The sequence below is a fragment of the Phyllostomus hastatus genome, unplaced genomic scaffold (genome assembly GCF_019186645.2).
Source record: "Phyllostomus hastatus isolate PE091 unplaced genomic scaffold, TTU_PhHast_1.1 phas_scaffold_46, whole genome shotgun sequence".
NCBI lineage: Eukaryota > Metazoa > Chordata > Mammalia > Chiroptera > Phyllostomidae > Phyllostomus > Phyllostomus hastatus.
The window spans coordinates 21,793,088-21,819,298 of NW_025334032.1; the positions used below are offsets into that span (position 1 = coordinate 21,793,088).

The 26,211-nt window shown below is 39.3% G+C and overlaps 1 protein-coding gene across 2 annotated transcripts; it reads right to left on the reverse strand.

The window, feature by feature from the left end:
- Nucleotides 1-9,765: 9,765 nt before the first annotated feature.
- On the reverse strand, nucleotides 9,766-25,921 carry GOLGA7 (golgin A7). 2 transcript variants are annotated; one of them, XM_045821727.1, is made up of 6 exons: nucleotides 25,840-25,921; nucleotides 25,492-25,624; nucleotides 20,363-20,515; nucleotides 14,542-14,643; nucleotides 13,423-13,485; nucleotides 9,766-11,173 (listed from the first exon to the last, which is right to left on the reverse strand). In XM_045821727.1, exons 2-5 carry the CDS (start codon nucleotides 25,600-25,602, stop codon nucleotides 13,438-13,440), a joined length of 414 nt encoding a protein of 137 aa, XP_045677683.1. In that variant the 5' UTR covers nucleotides 25,603-25,624; nucleotides 25,840-25,921; the 3' UTR covers nucleotides 9,766-11,173; nucleotides 13,423-13,437. The 2 variants fall into 2 exon arrangements, with proteins under 2 accessions (XP_045677683.1, XP_045677684.1); XM_045821728.1 differs by lacking the exon at nucleotides 25,840-25,921 and having other exon boundaries at nucleotides 13,423-13,490; nucleotides 25,492-25,752.
- Nucleotides 25,922-26,211: the final 290 nt, after the last annotated feature.

Here is a 26,211-nt window from a genome sequence, read left to right on the forward strand (position 1 = left end):
GGGGGACGGGGGGGTGGTTCAACAGACTCTCAAGGTGAGTCTGATGCAGGGGAGTTGGAGAACCACTGTTCTGGGCAGTGCTTCCATCACAGCTGCTTGACGGTCCAGGTGTTTGGACATTCACTGCTTATACCTTGTACCTTTAATGTAGGGCAAAAGTATATACTGATATATATATATATATATTCTTTGTGTGATGTCAGTCTTTTTTCTCTGAATTACGGATGCTTTTTTCTCTGCTTTATGTTTTCTGTCCAAAGTGTCACTTCTGGTTTCCATAGAAATGTGTCTTCTCCATCAATCTGAGGACCCTTTGTGATGTTTCCTATGCCATATTGATTGATTAGGAAATAAAAGTTTGGCTAATTGACAGGTTGATAGTACCTGCCTGACTGCAATCATGTTATAAAAATAATTACAGTCCTAGATGGTGTGGCTCAATGGATTAAGTGCCAGCTTGCGAACCAAAGGGTTGCTGGTTCGATTCCCAGTCAGGGCACATGCCAAGTCCCCAGTAGGGGGCACGCGAGAGACAACCATATATTGATATTTCGCTCCCTCTCTTTCTCCCTCCCTTCCACTCTCTCTAAAAAGTAGTAATAAATAAAATATTAAAAAATAATTACAATAGAATATATGGAGTGGGAGAGTGGGCATATTAACAAAGGGCTATGGAAGCTGAAGGACTTCAAAGATGGATCCCAGAAGGAATGGACAGTTGAGCTGCACCTTGCAGAATGAGTTTTGCTAATGACCTTTGCTAATGATAGATGGCCTTCTCAAGCTCTAGTTCAGCTATGGGTTTCAGTAGTTTGGCAATCCAGTGGTTTTTAGTTGTGGCAGATTTCATTCCCAAAGATAGCTGCTCTAGTATAGATCTCACCCTACTACCTCCCCTTCTCACAACAGGATGCTGACACTTCTCCCTCAAGAAGGGGTGGGGGTGGGGCAGCCTGTGTTCTCACCCCTTAAATCTGAGAAAAACCTTTGTAACTGCCTCGACCAAGAAAATGTGGCTAAAGCGATGATGCTGTATGATTTCCCGAGCTACATCATAAAGGTGGTGCAGCTTCCGCTTTGCTCTTCCCTGGGCCACGTCCCTTGGAAGCAATGGGCTGCTGGTATGTAGGAAGTCGGGCTGCCCTGCAGCTGCCGCGCCGAAGGGTCTATGTGGAAAGGTCACATAGAGATAGGGAGCGGTGTCTGAGGAACCCCAGCAGCCCTGGCTGTTCTGTCCCACAGGTGTCAGAATTGAGTGGGCCTTCAGATGATTCTAGCTCAGGCTTTGAGCAATCCCAGCTAACATGAAGTAGAGCTATCCCTGCAGAAGTCTACCCAGACTGCAAATTTGTGAGCAAAATCTTGTTTTAAGCCCCTGAGTTTTAGGGTGGTTTGTTATGCAGCATTAGGAGACCAGAATATTAGATCACTGGACTATGTTTGAGTGCAGACCGTTCTTCTATAATTCTCATTACTACCTCGCTTTTCAGTGGTCTTTATTAATATTCCTTAAGTTGTATAGATTTGCGTCCAAGCACCAATAACTTCTCCACACGATTACCAGATAGTTTACTTATTCAGAAACTTCCCTTCTCTGGAGCCAACTGCCTTCTCAGTCTTCCACTGCAACCCTCTTGGAAAGGTGAAGTCCATCTTTTGCTTCCTTACTTAACAGAGGTGTGACCTTAAACAAGTCACCTCTCGGGGCTTCAGTTGCAATACCTGATAATTGAGAACAACATACTGTCTTCCTGAAGACAAAGGGATGGAACAGAAATTGGGGGAGGGGCTTTCACTTCTAAGGTCTTTGATTTCAACTAACACTCATCAGACAAAACCACTTCAGAGTAAAATGAGTTTGCAGAGAAAGATTTCTGCTATGCAAAGAAGGAGAGTTTAAGGAGATGTCTAGAAAGAGTGTATCGAGTTTGCTGGAGAAAACAGCACAAACTTGTGGTGAAACTTTGGTCACATGGCATTATAAAGTTCAGAAATGTAGGAGTAAAGACAGGTCATAAGTTACACTATGTTAGAATGAACAGAAAAATCAGGAACACCTGATTGATGTGCACCCATGGTTAAAAAGTTTTAAAAATAACTAAATAACTGCCCTGGCCGGGTGGCTCAGTTGGTTGAAACATCTTCCTGTCCACGAAAGGGTTGTGGGGTTTGATCCCCAGTCAGGGCACATGCCTAGGTTGCAGGTTTGATTCCCCAGTCAGGTGTGTTTGGGAGGCAGCAGACTGATCTTTCTCTCTCTCATCCTCCCTCTCTCTTTCTCTAAAAGCCATAAACATATCCTCAGGTGAGGATTTTAAAAAGTTATGCTAACATGGATCCAGACAAGTTAAAGATAAAAGTAGTAACATAGCAAGAGGAAAATGCTACCGCCTAAAGCTGAAGAGGACACAGAAAACAGAAACCTAGGAAACTGAAAAAGGTGAAAAGTCAGTGCAATTTCCAGCTATTGCTCAGTGAAGAAATTAAGGGCAGTTCAAGACACAGCTAAAATATTTGTGGATAGCTATAGAAATATGCATTAAGAAGAATGAAACTAATTCTTTTCAATCAACAAGGAGAAAAGATAAAATATACATATCCATACAATATTGTGAGCTCTTTTTGCAGAAGGATGCTTTTGAAATACTAGGTAATATCATCAGTATTGTTTTCATATCATCACTGCCCTTGCTCATTTGGCCAACAGCTGTTTCTCACTGTTCCCTTCCTTTGAATGTCATCACATTTTTGGTCTCACTGTCCTAAGAACCAAAGCATTAAGTTTTGGGGAGTGTACAGTTTAAGCAAAGTTTAACCCCTAGTTGTTCTGAGTAAATGAAGATTCGGAGTAAAGATAGGAAAGTAAGAGGACAACTTGGATTTTTAAAGAAGGCAGAAAAGTACTCGTAGAATAGTTTCTTTTAGCCTCACAAGGAATCTATTGATTGGTGAGTTAGCAAGTATTTTTCTGGCCCATGCTAAAACCTCTTCCTCGCTTGTATGGCGGAGATGCTGAAAAACTCCGGAGGCCAGGGCCAGCTTTGGATCCCCCTGACAGGGGTAGAGTCTGGGCTGTTCGTGACATTCCTAATTCCTTTCCCCCCGTAAACTTTAGCTACTCGTCCCGCCCTCAAATACCATCTTGATTTCAAGCACATAAAATTCACCCATGTATGTCCCCAATAAAGAGCTAAACTTTTCAAATCTAAGTTTTGATACCACAATTTCAAGAGTTTTAACAGATAAAGATGAAATGTATGGATTTGTCATATCATTTAACTAAAAGAAAAGCACGTCCAAAGCGTTGATGCTGTGTTCTCTATTGTCCCCGCCCACTCCCTTATAGGACGTGGTATGACGCTCCTCCCCTGTGTTTGGTCGTGATGTGTTCCCCGTTTCTGGTGTGGACGCATAAACCCTACCCCCACTTCTGTGTTTCAGCTTCTCATGGTTTATACAGGAAGATGCTTTTTTTCTTCTTTTTTCTCTCTCATGGCTACAGAATCAGGGTTAGGAATGACAGAAAAAGGGTCAGTTTGCTATGGAGGAGTACTCCTATCTTCCGAAAAGAAAGCTGATCGGGACACCTGGCTTCGAATTCAGCTCTAGCAAAGGCTTCTAGGCCCAAACGAAGACCTGTAGATGCCGCCTCTTCTCTTTGCCTCAAGTTGGTCGATAAGGAAGCAGAGGTATTGAGACCTGCCAGAGGCTACTGCGTTCTCAAGCAAAGAGTGAGCTGATATTCTCTCATTCCAGCATCACTGTTTTACCCCCTGAGATCTCCCTCGGCAGAGAGTAAACAGAACACCTGTAGGCCAGCACCTCATCGGCCTCAGGCTGGGACAGCTGCACTGGAGAGAAGGCTGTTGGAAGCTGCAGTCCAGTCCATTGAGAAAGGCAAGGAGGCCCTGGGGAGCTGGTGTGGTGTCAGTGACTCTGCAAACAGTGCTGCTGATTTTCTTGTAGTTCAGGGTCTCCTCCCTTATCGCTCTGCTCCAGTTGTGCCGACCTACTTAAGGAGATGAGGTGTTTTGTCTCCTTTCTTTGCACAGGCTACTCCCTCTTTCTAGGCTTCTCTCGTTCCCTTGAACCACCTGCTGGACCCCTATGTGTCCTTTAAGACTCAGCAAAGTGACTCTTCCTCTGTGAAACTGTCCCTCATATACTGCCCCTTAGTTAGGTCACCAGTACACACTATATGCTTCTGAGAAAACATTTATCATGCTATGTTGCAGTTTTGACATGCCTATTTCACCTATTAGATCATGAATTCCTTGAAGGTGGCCCCCAAATCTATCACAGGGACCATCATTCATGCACACATTTCTTTCTTCATCGAACAAACACTTCTTGAGCACCTAGTGATTTCTGAGTATCTCCTGCCAGGCCCTGTGTAGGTGCTGAGGATAGAGCAGTGAACAGGAAACACAGACCCTGTGCTGGGAGATGGACAATAACCAAATAACAATTCTTCGTCAGGCAGTGCGAAAGTAAAGCCGGGTAGCAGAATATTGAGGTTGAGACAGGCAACTTAGTCCATTTGGGCTGCTATAACAAAATGCCATAGACTAGGTGACTTACAAAGGACAGAAATTTATTCCTCACTGTTCTGGAGGCTGGGATGTCCAAGACCATGGTGCTGACAGAGCCAGTGCCTGGTGAGGGCACACGGCCCAGGTGGCCATCTTCCCACTTTACCGTCACATGATGGGCAGGGCAGGAGAGTTTTCGAGACCACTTTTATAAGGGCACTAATCTCATTTCTGAGGGCTCTGCCCTCGAGAACTAATCACCTCCCAAAGGCCTCCCACCTCCTATCACCCAAATGCCATCACCGTGGGGGTTAGGATTTAAATACTATATGAGATTGGAGGAAACACAAGCATTGGTCCTCCACGGGGAGGTGACATGTGACACAGTTTGCAGGAATCCTGAGTGAGCTCCAAGAGCGGTGGGCGTGAAACATCGAGGAGAAACAAAACTGTACTGTCGTTTGCTCATCACAGAATATGCGGCCATGAATTTTGCTTTTTTAAAAAAGTGAATTTGTCTTCTGAAATCTATGGCCACTATAGCATTTAACAAGTTAAGTAGAACAATTTTGTTAATGATTTTTCTGGATAAGAGTCAAACAGAAATGTGTCCTTTCCATCGAGAAGTTCATGTGCCTTTATTCCATGGGCATCTGATGCACAGCTCGTGTCTAATTTCTGGGCAGGTCTTCATGTTCCTTAGGGTCCATGTAATTTACTCTCGGGAACTGTCTCTAGGTCCAAATGAAAACCAGGCCAAACTGGGTATTGCTAAATGCTTACAGCTTAGGGCAATGCTCTGTCTTGTGTTTAAGTACATAGCCATAGGAAGAGGTTTGACTATAATCATAGGGAATAAAGGGCAGTCTTGCCCAAGAGTGCACCCGGTATGAAAATTCTACTCATGGTTTTTCATTTAATGTCTTACCTTCCCTTGTGTTAATGGATCATAGATATGGCACCATTTTGAGAATGTCACATAACTAATAAAACGGGTCGTTCCACTTCAGACTGAAGATTATTGAAATAATTTTTCCATGTAGGGACAGCTCTTTGAACATAATTGAGATTCATCTGTATATAGGTAATGGTCTTCTTGAGCTGATGATAATGGTAAGATTTATTTTAAAATTTTCTTAAGCTCCAAACTTTCTAACTGGTTACAGAGACGGAATTGTTTTATAATTGTTACCATTTTATTTTCACTTCTACATGAAGCATCTATAAATTATACAACTCTTGAGGCATCAATACCTGAAAACAATAAAAGGCCTGGATTAATATAAAAATGTGAAACTTAAAACTTTTTGACACATTAAGAACTCTGGCATTATGTCTAGGTTTCCTCATTCAAACACTTCTTACGGTGTCTCACTGGTGACACTACGCATCTAACTGAATTTGATATTCCCCTCTATCTGTCCGAAGGCTAAAGAAAGAATGGGCCGATTATGTTCCGGGTCATGTAACATTATCTAGGCATTTTGCTCTTCATAATAATTCCACCTAGAGAGGATCCCAAAGTGATAGCAACTATTCGGTTTCTCAGTTTATGTTCAGTTTAGTTATGAAAGTATTTCCTGCAGAAAATCCTGGAATCTGCTCCCACAATTGTGTTGCCTGTGGGTATTTTTTCAACCAAGAGCCAGAGGCCCTGGGCCGTTGTGTGTATCATAGCTGATCTTGCTGTGAGCCGCTGTCCTTCTGAATGGCTAACTTGTTAGAATCGGTGAGGTTTGGTGTGACCCACGGAGCTCCATGAGGGCTGAAGTTACTTTGGACTTTCCCTTTGCTTGTGGGGAAGTGAGATCATGTTTTCCAGTCATCCTTTCTTTGTTTCATCTTAGACATGTTTACTCTAAGTGAGAAATTCAGCTTGACCCTGAACTTTACCCTTGGTTGTATGCTCCTTCTAGGCTGGAAGTTCATTCATTTATTTTAGAGGCCTACTCACATACCTGTAAGCAGGAGAAAGCCATTTGTGCACATTTCCCCCTTTTTTCCCTCTTTCTTTTTTGTACAATGAGAACAAGCAGAGCTCAAAGGCTAGTGACTCTTGCTAATCAATGAGACCAAGTAGAAGACTAGGCCTGAAGGTTTGAGGAAATTGTAAATTGAAACCTGAGTGAAATCCCAGGGGGTGGTGAGAATTGTGTCCAAATTATCAAAGCCCGTCATGATACTGATGATTTAAGTAGTGTGCAATAGTATTTAGATATGGTCATTTATATTGACAAATACATGTAGTTGTTTTTACAAAAATTTGGGTGGCATTTGAAAAGGTATGGAAAATAGTAAGAAATTTATTCACTCTAAGCTCTGTGCTCCTCTTTGGACCCCACTCCTCTTCCCCTCTCTGTCCAGGTCACCACAACTTGCTGTCTGTTGTTCCCAGGCATATTTACGTGTCTTACCACATATGTGTGTGCCAATAATATGGGAATTGTGTATATATGTGTGTAGGTCTATCAACTAGGGTAACTCATGGAATGTAATCATAAAGCAACTTTACATTTGTCTCCAATATTATTTTTGTCTCTTTTCATATACTTACTGAGTATAATTCTTCCCCTGCCCCGCCTGGAATGAAAACTGAACAAAGTCTATGATGACTTTTGTCATTCTTTGATTGAAAAAAAAAAAGTTCTATGTTCTCTTTAAGTCACAAAACACAGTCCCAATTCAGTAATTAAAATGTCCAGTTTTATAATCAAAACCACCTCTGGAGAATGCTGCCATGCTGGTTGTCGAGATGGCTGCTGTTGGGAATATGGTTTCTTATATTTTCTATCCTGCAGTAGTCCCTCGGTATCATTCTCTACTAAGCTCTTTCTGCAACATTAAAATGCCCAAAACATGCTGTTAGTTTTCCCTTCCTGTTTAACTGAAGCACTCTTCATTTTAAAATTAGATAGTAACATGTACGCTAATGTTGCTTTTTCAAGCACATAACCCTTCAAACATCTAAAGTTTGAAGAAAACATTTGTACTTTGTATGAGACGCACAAAGATGTATAAAAGTTGTCACACTAACCCTCTAACTGGTAAGAAAAGGTTGCATTACATCTGTGTTTTTGAGTCCTTGTGTATCATAGAATCTGACCTTCCACAGCTATGTTGTTTAGCATTTGGTTGTTCCCAGAAGACTAATTGCTGAAACATTTTGGATAAAACATTATGTTCATTTCCTGGTAATAAACCAGTTTGTGAAAATATGAGATAGGAGAATATATACATGAACAGGAACATTAAGAACAGATTTGACAGCCAATGGACTGATCCTTAGCCCCTACCCCCACTTTTCTTTTTAAAGAACTCTTGGTAAGTAGAACAAAAAGTTGTTTTTCAAAGACAAGGTGGTTCAGTCACCTGAAGATTAAAGATCTCGGTACCACGGTGGAATGTGACAGCACAAGGTTAATGCAGTTCTGACGAGGTCAACGCAGTGCTCAGATAGTTTTTTAAAAAATAAAAAAAATTCTGCTGACATAGATTTGTTTTAACTTGACAATGACCCTTAGCATAAATCTTTGGTTGTTCCTGATTTATAAAGTTATTTCTGTATGTAAAATGGAGGCTTGAAAAAATTAAAAAAATTTTTTGAAGTCCAGAACCTACCTTTTTGGCATTCACAATTCATGGCAAATGAGACATTAATCAGATATTTGCTATCTTCTCCACATTTCCAAGGTTGAGTACTGTGGAAGAATAAAACTCTTCAGTTTTTACACATTTGCAGACAAAAGTTGATCACGATGTAACGGGCATATTTAGTGATGTTTATCTTCCAACCAAGCCCAGTGAGGATGTGGATCACTATGGCTTATTTCAGCTGTCATCTATACTGTGAAATAGCTTCTGGTGATTAGATCACAAGACTGATTCATTTTAGCTGCTAAATGTGTGACAAGCACATTTTTCAGTTTCTCATAACTTTGTATGTAGAGAAACATAGCAGTAAGGGCTTAAATGAATACAAAGTATCATTCATACTTTATTAGGTCCTAGAGAACTTTGAGAAGTGAAACTTTCTAAAAGTGAACTTTTATCTGTATTAAATCAAAGTTAAAAAGACTTAAGGAGAAACATACTTTCAAATGTTTCCTAGCTTTAATCATAGCAGATTTAACATCGCATATTGGCAATGTCAATGATACACAGAATAATAAAAGGACAAAGTATAAGTAGGAGGCATATTTGTTATTTACATTATATCTTTTCCTTTCCCTGGGAATTACTCAGAGAAGAAAGGTCATTCGAATCCTCAAAAAGTAGTTATCTTTAGGCAAAAATCCACTCCAGTGGAGTATGAGCCAGATTATCATCTTCCAGTCTTAAAATAAGACTTTAAAAGTCACTATCTTATCAAGTCTAACATCTTACTATTCAAGATGTAGTAAAGTAACTGTTATTGACCTGTCAACTTGTATTTCATGTACCTAGCAAATATGTGAGTGCTAAGTATATGTAGCAGTGTATGATAATGCTCGGAGGTAGTTAAGGATGAAAGCAAGGATATGCAGAAACAATCTCTGTGCTTATGGAGTTTACAACCTCCACGGTTGGCGTGAGGGAGGAGAGAAGCATGGCAAAGGGGAGGGGGGACGTGTATAAATCAAATACAGTACTAATACTCTGATCTTTTTTACATGAAATCAAAATAAATTAAAACAAGAAACAAAGCACAGTACTCTTGAGAAACTATGACTTCAGCTTATGCCAGGAGCCAGGGCCAAGTGGAATATGTAAGGAACTTGGCTACACATGAGTATTTATTATTTACTGTTTTATTTGGGTAGGAAAAGAGAATCGGAAAGTTTTACCAAAAAAAAATTCACAAAATATTGGATTATAGATAAAACTATGTTTTACAAACTGTCAATCTCTACAAATGCATTTCACTTTTTAAAAAGGAAATGAGTGATCAGATTACCCAAGAAAGTAACTCTGATAATTTTTTCCAATTTCCTATTTTTTTTTAGTTGAATGCACTTTTGACTATTAGACACTATTTCTTGGTTTTTACCTATTTGGCTAACATCTGCTCTTATGAGATACAGCATGTAAAAAACTGAAAAGTGTGACAAACTATATGGATGTTAAGATTTCGGCTTCAAAGTACAAAGCTATACTGTGCCAGTGATCCCAGTACTCTAGTACTGTCTCTCTGCCAAATTTATTGTCGCATCATTCACCATGTTCCTGACTCACACCAAACATGACACACAGACAATCTGTTTAAGAAAAGTTTTACTAATGTGTTAATATTTCAGCAAAATTATTGCAACGGGTTTAAAAGGCAAACACATTATTATAGCCTATAAAATAACAAAGATGTTTTATACAATTAAAATATTACACAGACCTATGGGATTTATTGAATAACTAACAGACCCATAAAAGAAATTAAATCTGAAAGATTAAGTCCAATATTAGCACCTACAGTATCTCTGAAAGTAAAACTTCTTACTGTTTCATTCTCTCCTAATATATGTTACTCTCCCAAATATGGTGCTCTCAGACCTCAAAGAGGAATGAAAAGCATAAGAAGCCCGATACTAAAAACATACAGCCAAAAGAACGAGGCATTTGACAAGAGTTGAGAATTTTAGTTGGAAATCACTTAACTTATTGTTCTTGAACCAATCATGAAATTTCTGTGCAATGAATACCGTGCGTACACACACACACACACACACACACACACACAGAAAGTCTATGAATTATAAGGTTTGCTAGTAGGTATAGTTAAAAATTAGCAATATACAGTATTATTCCTATCAAATTTTTTCTCATAAGTTATATTTATAACAAAACTATAACTAAAATATTTATTACACTGCTCATTACACTGTCAGGGACACAGCAGGGGCATTTGTGTATCTGATGGTTTAGCATCCACTTTATTGTGCTTACTTTTTTTATTAAGGAACAAGCAACACATACCACATCGTCCTAACATTCAAGATAATGCAATAATAGCAAACTTCTCCAAACAAAAATAACTGGAAATTGTATTAAATACTGCTTTATTAGAAATAATTTCTATAATAAAACAAATAACATTTTTCCAATGAACATCAGTTTCAGAAACTTAACAGCAGATCTTTTAAGATTTGAGTCATGGCAAAACTGATAGTTCTTTGAAATCTGGGAGATGCATTAACAAAACCACAGACACAGCCTACTCTATACTAAAATCCTGAAGAAAAGCACTTTATTAATTTGGGGAAATAAGACTGAACACTGGCTAAGATATGACTTTGACATCTACAGCCACCTGGTAAGCTGGCCCAGGGAATGAAGAGAGCCATTGGTACTGGTGGCAGATAAGAAATAAACTGCGTTGGGCTGGCCAACTACATATTTCATTAATGGCTTTGAATAAAAAAAGTGAAATGCTTCATTGTGTTTTCTCAGAAACTAACACAAAGGTTATAGAGTCCTACACAATTTGGAGACACAAAGTGGATGCTGAGTGACTAGAGGTCACCCCAGGTGTGGAATTTCAGAAAGTTAGTCCTTGGAGTAAATGGCACCGTGGCTCTGGCAGCAGATACAAAGGAATGACGCTCTGGAGAGGTAGGGGATGCTCTGCGATTGGCCAGTGGATAGATGACGGTCCCAGCTGGAGCTAGGATCTATAACCAGAGGGGAAAAGTAAAGATTTTAGAAAAGGATGCTAAGATAACCCCTAAAACATTTCTCTCAGACCAACTGTTACGAGTGCCCAATATATGGGCTAATACTTGAATCTGTACTAAGTGCCTAAGTACACAGCTCAATAGTCTACAAATCCAGCCCCAGTATATTCTCATCTCTGACCAATCCTGTCTTAAGAGGCAGTACAGCACAGGGTTAAGTGGCAAATCTGGGGCCAGGCTGCCTGGACCTACTAGTTTTTAACCTGGGACAATTGATTTAAGTTCCCTGTGCCTGAGTCCTCACCTGAAAAATTGGGATAACAATATCCATCTCATAGGGTTGTTGTGATGGTTAACATTAAGCATTACAATAGTGCAGGTACATAGTAAGTGCCAACAAATTTAGCTATTTTTATTATCATAAATTTATTGTGAAAGAACAATTTGTCCCATTAAAAAATAATCCAAACGGAGAAAACACTGTTAGTACATTTAATAATAAAGATACTTTAAAAATTCAACTTAAAAAGAGCAAATTACTTTTGTTTAAAGATCTCTTTTAAATAAAGGCCATCCCTATGATTTGTGTCCTCTCTTTGTTAAATCATTCATTTAATTCCCATATAATGCTTCATCTGCGCACACCTTGTAGACTTAAGAATTAATTATTCTTATAGTTTATTCCCCCTCCTCCCAGACTTCAGCCTACACTGGATCCTGGACCTGAGGAATACATAGTTCTGAAAACTAAACTGTGCTGAACAAAAATATCTTCATTCATGAAACTATCCAGAAGTTCCTAATGTAAATCTTTCCCATTGCAAAATTTCACAGTTGTTTGAATATTGATAGATTAGTCTCTGGTGTGTAATTGCTTAAAACCCCACACCACTTCAGAAAAACATTATATTTAGCAATAATAGTTGCAAAATGAGTCATGGCAAATGGGTTGTGCCAAGTCAACGCAGCTGCAATTGATAAAACAAACTTATTCCAATGGCACATAACAAAAACCACACATCAGGTTCCTGACTGCTCATTCGAGAAGTATCAGCTTGGAACTGTTCATGATAAAGTGTATGGGCAAGTAACACTAAGTGTTCCAAAACAAAGCCTTTTTAAAGAAATAAAAGATATGGCAGATGCTGCCACCATTTAGTCCTTTGACTTTCAAAGAATTCAAGTGACACATTCACTAGTGCTGAAAGAAGGTAGCCTTGGAACGCTGGTTGGTTTGTAGGATTCAGTAAATGGCGCAAGAGTAGACAAAATGGACTTTTAAAAAGTATTGAAAAAGAAAAGAAGGGGATAAATACTTAGAATAATCTGATGAACTCTTTCCTTTCTCTATATTCTTGCTGCTACAAGTTCTTACAGGAAGTATGGTGTGAAAAACAGGTTCATGGTCATAGTGTGACTTTGCAAACATCATTTAATCTATTTGTACCTTGGTGTATGCATCTGTATAATGGGGAAATACTTGGCAGAATTCTTGTGAGAATTTGAAACACCATGTGTTTAGTATCTGGAACATTGGCGAGACCCTCCAAAGAGGGCGTTAGTATTGTTGCCTTGGGAAAGAATATGTTTGCTTTGGTATATTCTATCTCTGTGCTGCCTGTGAATCAGTGATAGGCATCTGTAAACAAAGTTAACTGGAAAGCAAAGCAACAGAACACTATCTGTTGAGAGTAAATGAGTGAAACTGGCAAAAACACTGTAGTACAATTTTCTGTCACTTAGAAGACTATGCTAATATACTATGACTGCTACATGATTTTGCCTATAAATTTCTACGGGTATTATCTAATTCGTTCATTCACTCAAGGTCATTTTACGGCCATATAAGAACATAAACATTCTAAACAAAAGAATTAAATTTCTACCCACTAGAGGTAAGGTTTCTTTTACGGGGCTATGAAAGACTCATGGTCTCCCCACTGCACTCTAAAATGTTTCTTTAGTTTTTACACCCACTTGTTATATAGGCAGGGAAATCTCAAAAAACAAAACAAAACAAAACAAACAAACAAACAAAAAAACCAGTCTGAAAACAATACTGAGGGTAAAAAAATCATGCTTAAATTCTGTATCGCCAAATAGAACTTGGGTTAAATACAAGTCTTAAATATCAAGCCAATACAGAAAATATGCCACTAGACAACTATTTATTTACCATGCAGGGAGGAAAATTCATGCATTCTACAAAATTACAAAACCAGATATAAATCATATTCCTTATTTACCTTTAATTCTATGGTTTATCTTCCACTGCTCATCCCTCTGTCTTCATAAATGGTAATTTCAATCTAAACAGCATGGCTGTTAAGAAAACACACTATAGAATATAACACTTCATAAAAAGGGACTATAGCAAGATGATGTGTATGGTCTGCACAACTTTTCTTTCAATTTGCTCTGCTTATTTTTAAATTATGACAAAATTTCTCCTACTTAAATGAGATACAACGCTTAGTGTATCTTCCTGAAAAAAATTTAAATGTAATTGCTTGTAGTGCTCCATGTGTAGTTCCTCCCCAAACACTGATTTTTTGGGAAAAAAAAATTTTTTTTTGACAAAGAACGCATTCTGTAGAACTAGGGGTTTCTTAACTGAGAATCCATGGAGGTAATAAACTCAGGGGTTCAAAATTCCCTGAAATTATATGCAAACTTTTCCTTGGGAGAGGGTCCATGCCCTCTAAAAGTTTAAGAATCATTGTGGTGGAGTATAATAAAACTGCTGAAATTATCATCAGCAGGAAGGCCTGGGATTATCTGACCTAGGTTTTTTTTAAAAATTATTTTATCCATTACTCTAGTTATCAAGCTATATTAGTTTTTTTTGCAATTTCATTTACCAAATTTACTTAGTGATTTTCAAAGCTTACTGCCTCTAAAAATATGCACAGTATGTCAAAGGTAATGAAATTATACATCTGGCAGCTGCAACTGATTTCAACTAGTCAGATGAACCCAAGGAACTGCAATTCATTTGGATGACAAGTCTCACCACACATTATGAGTTTATGCATTTCAAAGGGGCTTTAGGTTCAGAGTTTCTGCAGCTGAAATGCATTACTCATACCACCCCCATTATTACTACAAGATGCCCTTAGAACCACCAAGAAAGACAGTAACCAGAATACTAAATAATCCAGAGACCTGCACAATGCAAAGGAAGGAGAGACATGCTTTAAGAAAAATGCTGGAGCTAAGAGGCTTATGGTAGGTATGCAATTCACAAAGACAATTCGTAGGGCAAATACAAGAAGAGTTAAATTCTCTTTAGCCAATGTGAAATAGTACCATCAAAATTTTCATTTACAGACATTTAGATTTTATGATCTGGACTAAAAAGATACAACTCGAAGTCCTCTCTCAATGGGATCTGTCAGGAGGAGGCCTTGGGGAGCATATATCTTCTCATTCTGCTCCTGAATGTATTTGGAGATTTTCTTCAGAACCTGACAGAAAGAAACAGCACAGCTTTTTACAAATTTCTTCAGATTTCTCTTTAAGTATCAGCTGAATTTCAACATCTTCAGGCAGTGCAATTAGTTTTCAAAGTAAGTCACAGATATTCACATGGAGGGATGCAGTTCTGATTACCTGTCTCACACCAGTTGCATACAACATCTAGCACAGCATGATGGACTCTAAGTCACCAATCCCTTCAGTGCAGTGTAAGCAGAAGTGCATACAGGAGCCTGAGACCCAACCCCCCTTCTCTTACCTCCTATCACCTCAATCCTGGATGTAGAGAAGTAAGTGGAGGCTATACACACAACGGTTAGTTGTGCTTTTCTCTGTCCCTACCCATTAAGTGTTGTTAATGTGACATCCTCTAACACCAAGGGAACTTCTTGGCTGTCCCCTTTAACACTTAAGAACTGCTGCTTCCCTCCTTTGTACATTTTCATCAATTTTAAGTAATGATACAAAGTTGGCCTATAACAAAAGGTAGTCCAGTTAGCTTAAAACTGAACAGTTTATTTCCTCTGTAAAGCACGTGGGCGTTAGCTGCCATGAAGTTCCTGAGGACTACAAGTGTGTTATATCATCTCCATGACTGCATGTAGTGCTACTCTGTCCTAGACAGGAACCTCAATTTATAAGTTTAGTATTAAGGTTGTAAAAGTCAAAGCAAATGTAGACAAAAACCAGATAAGATACAAAGGAACTTCTGGAAATTGCCAAATCTCCAGCTTTAATAAAGGCAATTCTGAGACAGATAAGCTAAAAGAAAAATAAATCTTATTAGCTATATACAAAATCAAAGAGTTACATGTTTTATTTCAGATTCAAAATCATCAGAACCCTTTCCTGGCTCTAATGTTCAAAGAGCCTTTGATCCAGTTCTTTAATTACTATATATTTTCTTAAATTCACACTATGGGCATATGATAAAGTCACAGATAAATGTGATCATAACTTAAAGGGAAAAAAGAACTGTATGAAAATAAGGTTGGAAATTAAGAAATGATTTAAGAGTGGGTCTATAATGTACCAGGTCAAACAAATACTTTAAGGTGTTACAATTTAGGTGCTTTAATCTAAACTGGTTTAGAATTTAAAACTGTATGTGGTTTATATAACAGATTTTCTTATTGCAGGAAAAAATAATTTAAGTAGTTTATTCAGGTTACATCTTTGGAAATAATACAATCTAATGTTTTGTTTAAAAAAAGAGCATGGTAGTATTAAAAGAGCAACCTTATGTAGTAGATTAAGTATACTATTTCACTCTCCTATTTTTAACTCTTAAAGAATTTGAGCAGTGTTTGGTCTTTATGGGGAACCCCCCCCAAAACAAAACAAAACTTAAGACATCCTCTATCAGAGTTTGTCAATCATGCTAAAACAATGAATAGAAGGAAGTAGCCCCTTAAGGTACCCAACTCAGGACCCTCAATCTTCTCTCCACTTCCTTCTCAGCTCACCTGCCAGAATTAAAAACTGGCGAGTCAATCTCCCCTTACTGAGGTCCATTTATACTAAGAGGACACTCAGAAAAATGCCTGCATGGCTGATTTCAAAGAAAGGATTCCTTCAGAACAGCGGTCCTCCCCCTCTCCCTGGACAGGTTACTAGCAAAGAAATAGCATTCCTTTACTTGATTCAAGCACAACTTTGTTGTGTAGGTTTTTATCTAAATTTCAATAATATTCACGTGCACTTGGGTATCAGTTTAGAAAGAAAACAGTTTTCTTTTTGTATAAACTCCAAATCCTCTTATGCTATTTTGGTGAAGGTCCTGAACAAGGTGCTTTTAAACTCTTAAGTCTCTTTAGCAACAGAAAAGCATTAATATGAGCAAACTCAAACTGCATTGCAGACAGGACAAAGCACCATTCTCACTCCCGAAAAACCTTATGTTGATATGTTATTCATACTTTAAATCTGTTATCTTCAAACCCTCAATAAACCTCAACTTGTATAATATTTATAAAGCTAAACACAATCAAACCTCAGAAAAGACTATTATCCTCATCGAGAATATTAAAATGGCAAAACCCTCCTAGATCCTTGAGGAAAAATCCTCAGTGAGGCTAAGTGAGAACACCAGGATCACAGCTATTTTCAGAAAATATCTAAGTTTCTTCTAACTGTGCTCCTTTCACAGATGACGGCACACAGGCAGCAGGGGTGTTTTACAGCTGACGAACAAGGCAGGCAGCTACCGAGAGGACCGCTACAGCCCCATTTGTTCCCTAATTATAATGGGCAGCAACAATAGAGAAATAACACTGAAGTCTTTATTTTCATTTTAAATCAATAAAAAGCACATTATAGGAAAAAAAATGTGTGATTGTTCTAGTGAGTTTTAAAAGGCCTATTTACAACTTCAAAAAATTTAACCCACATGACAAAGTATAAGCACTATTAGGTTTGGCTTACTGTTTGTAAATCAGAAACTTTAGTGTTTAAAACAATAAAGACTAAATGACTCAATCCTTTTTTTTTTCATAAGTAGGAAATTACAGCACAAAAATTCCTAAGGCACAAACTAGAGAGAGGGTAGTTGTTGTTATACAAGTACACATTTAAAAAGTTTTCTTTTAAAAGTATCAGTACATTATATCTTAACTATGAGCATTCCAGTTACTGGCTTTTCATGATCTAGTTGTTCATGTCCAGTTTCTAAGATAAAATCACCTATTTAAAAAATGTGGCCATGTCTTAACATTTTGGTTTCTTGACTAAGTTTATTTGGTTTTTACTGGCTTTGTAAAAGTTATTCTGCAAAGAGACCTTGATTAGACTTATGATGTAGTACCTTATCTATTGCCTATGAAACCAAGTTAAAACATATATTGGGATCAATTTCCACTATTTCTGATACTGAAAACTGCCTTCCAAGATTAATAATCCAAAGAATTTTAATTAAGAGCTGCTAAATAAGCTACCAGCTGCTAAAAAAAGATTACTTGTACTTCAAATTAAAAAATCATTGATGTCACTTCACAAAAGCTGATTAAAACACACATTTATGCTAACTTAATTCTTAAATCTATCTTAGAAAACACTCTTTTTAAGCATCTACCACATGTGAGGCAATTTACTAATGCTAAGACCCATTCTATAGTTGAAAGCACCCTGACTTAGAGTAATAGTAATCTCTCTTGTCCATGATCCCATAATTAGTAAGTGACTTGGCTGTCACCCAATTACCAATTTCTTTTTACAATTAACATCAGAAGGAGTTACCTGTATCTGTATCAGCAAATGCACATGGTTAAATAAGTTAAATATTAACAAATTTAAAAGCTATAGTGAAATGACAACTCAAGTATATGATATTCCACTAAGTATGAATAAAATCATCTGGAGAATGGGTCTCTAACTTAAACTGGCAGTATCTTATACTTCTTTAAATGACCACCCTGGAAAGTTTTTATCTACATGAATTCTTAAATCTCCCCTCCCCTTCTACATTCAGCTCTTCATCAAGTCTTGGTTCTCTCACCAACATATCCCTTGAATTTGCTCACACCCTTCCCCCTCGACTACTCTGTTCCTTGTCCAAGCTATCATTGCTTCCCTGGACTTCCATAGAGCCCCCTAATTGGTTTCCCTACTTTTATAATTTTTTTTCACAGAGCAAAGAGATCCTTTTACAATGAAAATCTGATTATATTCTTCTTGCTTAAAACCTTTGAGCATCTTCCCCTTGCACTGAAAATAAAAGCTAAACTCCCTTGCATGGCCTACGTAGACTCCTGCATAAGCAGCTCCTCCTTACCTCTCCAGATTCATCTCTAGACACTGCTTCCCCCACTCCTCTCCTTCAACACTGGCCTCTGTCAGTTCCCAGGGCTCAGGAAGCTCTCCCGGCCTTTGCACAGAGTCCCTGTCTCTCTGCCTGAATGGCTCCAGGCTTTTTATCCTTCACGTAGCAGCTTAAATTCAACTCCTCAGAGCCTTTTTCTGACCACACAATTTAAATTAGGTCTCTCCTATCATTTTCTATAACAGGAAGAGTTTGTTTTCTTTAAAGTAATGATCACAATTTATAATTTTGTTGGTTTTGTTTCCTTAGTACCAGTTGCTACCACTAAATTGTAAGTTCCACAAGGTCAGCAACCACGTTTGCCCTATTCAGTTATATCTCCAGCATACTGGTTAGCACATAGTAGGCTTTCAACAAATATTTATCAAATGAACGAATCACGCCCCCTTCACCGAGTAAATGTATTAATAAAGGGAAGCTGCTACGACAGAACAGACTGAAAGCCGGCACTGATCCTTTATAGCTTCGGATCTTGAATGTTAAACAGGAATGAAAGCTAACTGCTTCTCTGTATTTTATTATTAAATATACCTTTGTAACACTAGCTCAAAATATTTCAGCTGCAACTGTATCTGCTCTCTACTACGTGGAGTATAAGACAATCACAGGGACATTTCTGTTACATGGGGTATAATATAGATATCAGTACAGCATTTCATTTTCTAAACATAGAATTTTATGACATATTAGGGGCTTACTGTGATTAACTTAAATTAATTCATTTAACACACATTCAGTGAGTGCCTGATATACCCAAGGCTTGGTATTAGGCATGAAGAGGGATACAAAGTAGTTAAGGTGCTATCCTTGACCTCAAGAAAAATAAATACACACTTGATGGGCAAATAAGAAAATTACATTCTGAAAGTAGAGGTAACTGCCAGAAAATAAATACAAATAAAATGTAGGGATACCAAGGAAAGAAAAGACTGTAATTAGAAGAATAAGGAAAAGCTAGATGAAAGTGGGGCATAAGGGGCTGGTGAGATTTGAACATGGGAAGAATGGCATTGTAGGTGGAGAAAAACCTTGGAGGCCATGTGTGGTGACCAGGGAGTAACTGAATTTGGCTGAAAGATAAAGTGAGGACAGGGTGGGGGCTCGACCTGAAAAGGTAATCTGGACGTTAGCTTGAGAAGGAACCTGAACTTTAAGCAGTGGCAATAGATGGAAAGACAGGGAAAGTCTCTGACTCAGGAGTGTTAGGGAAATAAAGCTGTGTCTTTATGAAGACAGCAGCAGAAAGGCTGGAAAGGGAAAACAGTCAAAGAAATGGCTTGTCAGGACACTATTTCAGCAGTCTTGGAGAGAGGAAATAAGGGCGTAAATTAGGACAGTATGAGAGGAAATCATGAAAAGTTGACGAATGGGAAAGTGGAATATATTTCAGTCCCTGACAACTAATAAATTTTTCTTTCTTCTTTATCCCCTCACCTAACGACGGTACTGAAAAGACAGGTGATATTAAACAAAGTAAGAGAGGGGTGAGGTTTGACTTTTGGAATCTAAGTTGAGAAGCCAGTAACTCTGGGTCTAGCAGGCAGTTGGAAAGAACTCAGGTGAAGGGACAGAACTTAAGATAGAAATTTAGGGAAATAAAGTAAAAAGATTCTCAGAGAGTTGGGTAGAATGAGAACATAGATTTTTTTTACATTCTTCTGAAGTGTGAGCCAATCTGAACACTGATACATTAACTCCAAGTTGACATATCAATTTTGATCTATTTCTGAAAGATGCAGGACTCTTTTTCATGTGTTCTGAACATGGCAGCAATAACAAAATTCAAATTATTATTATAAATGTCAGTTTGGTAACTGTCATCTAATAAACATGTGATAAATGCACCTTATTCATGATTTGAAGAGGTTTTACGTAAACAAAGGTAGCCTTACCTTCTCGTAATGAGTCTCCATGCACAGGAAGATAGTGTATGCCGTTAAACAAGCCAAACAGCCTTCAAGATATGACTGGCCCCCAAGCTTCTCTGCTTCTGCATAAAGGTTATTTAGAGTTCGAACTGTTTCTTCAAACTGCTGCCTATCAATCTGTACAGGAAAGAATTTAAAAGTAAGTTTTGGAAAAAAAGATCGGCTACTCACAAATGCTTGCTATCACTAATTTATTTTGCTGTTTTATCAAAATTCTTATCCAATAATTGGCAAACAATTTTTAGATGATTAAATGTGGACCTAAGTTACTGAAGCTGCTTAGTGTTTAATTTTATCCCTACCATGAACACTGGATATCTTTAAGTCTCAATGTGGTTTTTAAAAATTCTCTATACTGAATTTCACGTAAATTAAATTATACAATTCTTCAATCTTCAATTCTATATTCATATTTACTGAGCACTTACCATTACATATTGTGACAGACCTTACAGGACAGTCTCAGTTACATGAGCAGAACAAGTTTGTAAACATAAAAATGCAATAAATTGACAGAGTAATATGACGGAGGCGTATGTAAGTATAAAAGTATGGTGTGGTGGCGGCGGGGAGACAGGAGACCTTCCCTTTATCTGGAAAGAGCAGGTAGTGTTAAACTGAGTAACTAAACACAGGCATTCACAAGGCAAAAAAGGGAAGTAATGACTTTTTAAGCAGAAGGATCAATGGGTACAAGTTCTATGAAAATGGCAGCAGAAAGGCTGGAAAAGGAAAACAAAGAAATGACTTATCAGGAGACTACTTCAGCAGTCTAGGAGAGAGGTAACAAGGGTATAAATTAGGACAGTATTAAAGGAAATCATGAAAATCATCTTCTGTATATTCTGTTTACTTAATATCCCATCCATTATTCATTCATTCATTCATTCCTCACCCAAAGACATTTCCCCCCCCCACTGCTTTAGATAGAGTGGTAGGGAGAGAGAGTGAGAAACATCAATGAGAGAAACATCAACTGGCTGCCATTTCGTATGTGCTTGGGGACTGAACCCACAACATGAGCATGTGCCCTGACCAGGAATCAAACTCGTGACCATTCAGTTATGGGACAATGCCCCCACCAACTGAGCCACACTGGTCAGGGCTCCCATCAGTTTTAAAATAACTATTTGGTACTGAAAGTTCACCATGAACTCAAAAATCTCAAACTACCACACTACTCTTCCCAATAAGTCATTACCATTACCTCTTTTAATCCAGTGACACCATTATCTTACATTTACATTAACACTACTATTGTTCATTTTTCACTCTAATCATCTGCTTTTACTTTCTTCTGCCAATATCACTTTATTTTCTTCTAACAGTACTTTGTAGATTTTAAATCTCAGTACTTTACCCTAGGACTTTCAAGGTCTGTTGGTAGGGTTTTTCATCCAATACTATCATTCTTGGTAACAAAGCACAATTAATCCGTCTTACTATCTCTATCTCCCTTATATTAAAACTCGTATTATTCATATATGAATTCTCTTTTATGAAGTCTTTTTATAGAAACAGATCCAGAAAGAAGGTCAAAGGACCTCAATATACAGTTTGAGAAAAAATATTCCTAAGAACATAATTTTTTAAAGTATAAAACAATTTATGATCATTACCCTTATGCTATTAAAACTGTTTAGGTTAGAAGCAGTAGTAATCATAGTTCTGTCCTTTGTGTGATAAACTCTGGGCATACAATCAGTCAATGGCTCGACAGAGTTTAGTGTAAATTTTAAAGTGTTTTTCAAAAGGAGCTACTTTTAACCTCCCAGACTATTAGTGTCTCTGACAAGGGCTGGATGGGTGACAATGGTGCCAGGAGCCAGGGCAGCTTTCCTTCCCTGAGCCACCACTGGAAGATGTGGTTTGTCAAGAATGGCCATCTGCGGAACCTATGTTAGAATTCTCATTCCCTGAAAAGAGACTTAAGGCAACAGCTCAGTGAACAAATACTAAAGGTAAACTTTTCTCTCCACCTAATTAGCCTGTTAATGCCTTCAGTTTGTCTATCAGTAAATCTGCAAAAATCTGAATAATTTCAAACACTCACTTCTGCTTTACCTACAATGCTATGATCTGATAAAGTTCTTTGAATTATTTACATTTTTTTGGATACAGTATGGTTCAAAACCATGAGATCCAACCCAGAAACACTTCTTTTAGACCAGACTCACTGATCATACCAGCAACATTAATTCTTCAAAGTTATCCCAGGACTGCAATGCTTTTGCAGGCAGAGGTAAGTCACAGATCATGAAAACAAACAAACAAACAAACAAACAAACAAATTCAGGTGAAGGACTTTTTAAAAAAGGGTTAAGAAAAACGAAATAAAGGTAAAAACCAGTCAAGCATTTCTTCAGAAGGTTATTTTTAAAAAGAGGAAAAAAGTAAAAAGCATGGTAGGCGGCAGTAAAGGCACAAGGTAACTGGCAAGGGCCCAGCCAAACAAGTGTGGGCACTGCCACTGCACTCTCTGCAGGCGCCACGAACAGCCGCCAGTGCTCTCTCCCAAGGACTTGGACACTGACAGAGGAGCTGTATCGAAGTCTGGAGATACGTGAAGGTGGAGCCAAATACAAATTTGGATCAATAAACATCGAAAGGCACAATGAAATCAGGACTTCAGGCTCATTTTCCCAGAATTTTTGTTTCTTGAACTACGTGGTATCTACGCATGGAACGGAAGCTTAAAGTAATCAGAAGTCAAAGGTAATTTTTACCGACCAGGTGTAGAGACAGTTTTAAAGGTATATAGGGGGAAAACATGCCTCCATTATAGTTTGCTCATTTCTCTTCTACCCAGACCAAGGGTAGAAGAGAAATGTCTGTATTTTGGGTAAAGTGAGAATAAAGCTCGCTTTAAAGAACTGTCCTGGCAACAAAGCACTTAGGCATCAAAGTATTACATTTGAACAGGCAATGGAGAAAGTAAACTTGTTAACAGAGAGAATTTGTCCTCACCCTCAAATTAAAGGGCGCAAATGTGTGTATGTTTAATGCTTTAAAGTAATACAAAACACTTGTGCATTAGTTCCTTCCTCTATTAAGTTGCCAAGAGTGATGCCCTCACACAAGGAAAATCAGCCTCGGTGGCACAGCAATCAGTACAATTTCTAGGGTTAGTTGAGAAACAAAGAGAGAAACCTTTCAATTTTCCATCAAACAAGCAAGGAAAATTTAAACCTGTAATTTAAATTTAATCTCAACACAGAAAAAAAAATCAAAGCTTTCCCAAGTACTTTAAAGTATAAGCTAGTGTTCTAACCCAAACATTTAAAAAGAAAAAAAAAATCAAAGGCACTATTGAACGGCACCATATAACATTCTATACAGTACTCAGAATCACAAGCAATTCTGGGCTCCGCGAAGTCAAAGAAGTAAATGGACTCCAGAATTTAGAAACATCAATTTCCTGTAAGAAACAGTGGAATACTGTGACTATATTGTGACTCTGTACTCCAACTATAAAATGAAGCCTTTACCACACACAGTGGAAGACTAATGCTTGATTATGCAGATATATGTATGTATATATACATCTCAAATGAGCTCCAAGTTTGACAAAAAAATCTTGTAACACCCAAATAAGTGTGGCGAAAAACAGTTTACATTCTGATTTGAAAGAACATAAATACAGCAAGCCAGAATTTCCAAAACAGGGTTAAAAACATTTGACCTATTTCACCTAAGTCCTAACATGTAAAACATGCTGAGTGTGATGTTAAATTATTTTAGAAACAACATTCCATAGCTTTAGACCGTAGGCAACTGGCTCAATTTCTAACTCTTCACATCACTGTGGAAATGTCCAACTAGTGTCAGGCGGAGTTAACTCATAACATCGTGACAACAAACTGCAGCATTCATATGGCATTTCACAAGCAAGCTAATCTACAAACTATCTTTATGAGACATGTTTGATCTTTAATTTGCATTTAAAGAAACCTACTTGGGCCACTAACCTGCCCAAGGTTATAAATCAACCTGAAGGACCCTGTAATTGATCCCTGTTGATTTTCCAACCTTGGCAGTCAGGTAGAACCTACCTTGCTACAGGTGGTTTAAACGACGGCTACACATTTTTCTAGTACAGACTCACCTACGCACCCATTATTCCATGACCAGCATTTCTTAACCCCACACCCACAGCATGCCTAATCACTTCTCAGTCCCTCACCTTCCTTGTCAAAGAAGAAAGCCACAAAACTTGCTCTCATCTGGGCAGAAATGGACTTCTAAACAGTAAACAGTTGTAAGGTAACACGGCTCAAGTCCAAAGAGTTTCGCTTTGGCTGGGTGAACAGATGTGGGCACAAGAAAACACCCCATTCAAACGGCTCATTTCGTTGTACCTTCAACATAAGATCAATGACTTTTTTTTTTGTCTAAGTATGAAGAAGGGGAAACATCCCATTCTTCCATTTGTGTATGCAGGGTTGCCCAAGGACCTATGTCCTGACAATTTTGATACACAAGCCAACACAGCAGGGGCGGCTCCCAGGGATCCTGACTGGGAGTGACAAAGTTAAAGGCCTTGTTCTCAGCGTTTCCCTGTCCAGGCCCATCTAACGCTCCACGTTTTTCAGGTTCCAAGAAGGCCTGTCTGCACCGTCTGGCACATTTAATAAATCCCTTCCGCCCAAGAGCGCGTCCAGCACAGTGGCTACAAACGCCAGTCACGAGAATGATGATTCCTCTTGCGTGGTGAGGTAGGAGGAATACATAGCTCACAACACGATGAGTTCGGCGGCCTGGAGCCTCAGGAATTAGTTCCTCCTCACTGCTGTCAGTAACTCGGAGTGGGGGTGGCTGACCGCAGGGGAAGACGACTGGGTACAGACCCCAGGCACTGGACAGCGGAAGTTCTCTAAGGTCATCACACCCGGAGGCTTGGCCTTATTTCTCCTTCAAACACCAGGTCTTGCTTAGGGGCCCTCTTTGTACACCTGCGGCCAACGCCCCTTCCTCGACTGCCCCTACCCAGAGCCGCGAGACACTCCGCGGCCCGGGATTCAGTCCGTCCCCCCTCCCTTCCATGGGTGGTCTCCTCTCGCCCCAGCGCAGGTGCGGGGTGCTAGGATGCGTACCCGGTTCTCCAGCTCCGCGGGGAACTTGGTCTGGAACTGGCAGCGTGTGCCACTGCTGTAGTCTCGCTGAATGAATACTTTCCCGAACACCGGCGCCTGCTGCGGCCTCATGGCGAGGACAGGACCGGCCCCGCTGCGGGTTCGGGGAACACCAACCACCGTCAGATCCCCGGCCTGGACCCAAGACTCCAGCCCACCAGCCCCTCAGACCCACCCGCCGGCCAAGGCAGCCCAAGGACTCCCCCACCCCACTCCTTTTCACCCATGCTGTCACCGCGGGGCTTTAGTTACGGCCCCGGGTCAGGCCCCGCACCCCCCACAACCCGGTTCGGCCCGGGAAACACAAACCCGCCTCCTCCGCCCTCCAGCTGCTGTCGCGCCACCTGCGCCGTCACTTACGACCTGCCCCAAAAGGCCTCTTTCCCCGCCCCTCAGCTCGGCCTCCTACCTCAAGGCTAGGACCCAACCCTCTTCTCTGGCCGTAAAGCGACTCCGCCGCGGCTGCGCGCTGTGGCGCGGTGACGCGCACCGTGGGCGGGGCCCCGGCCACCGGCGCTTCTCGCTCCGTCCTCGGGAGCCTATCCGGAAGGAAAGGGCCCGGCTGCGCAGAGGGCGTGGCGTGGCGGGCCGGGGAGGAACTTTGGATTCTGGTGCAGGCTATGGTTTACAGGGGTTTCTGACTCGGGGTTTCCCTGTTGCGTCATTTCCTCGTTTGTCGTG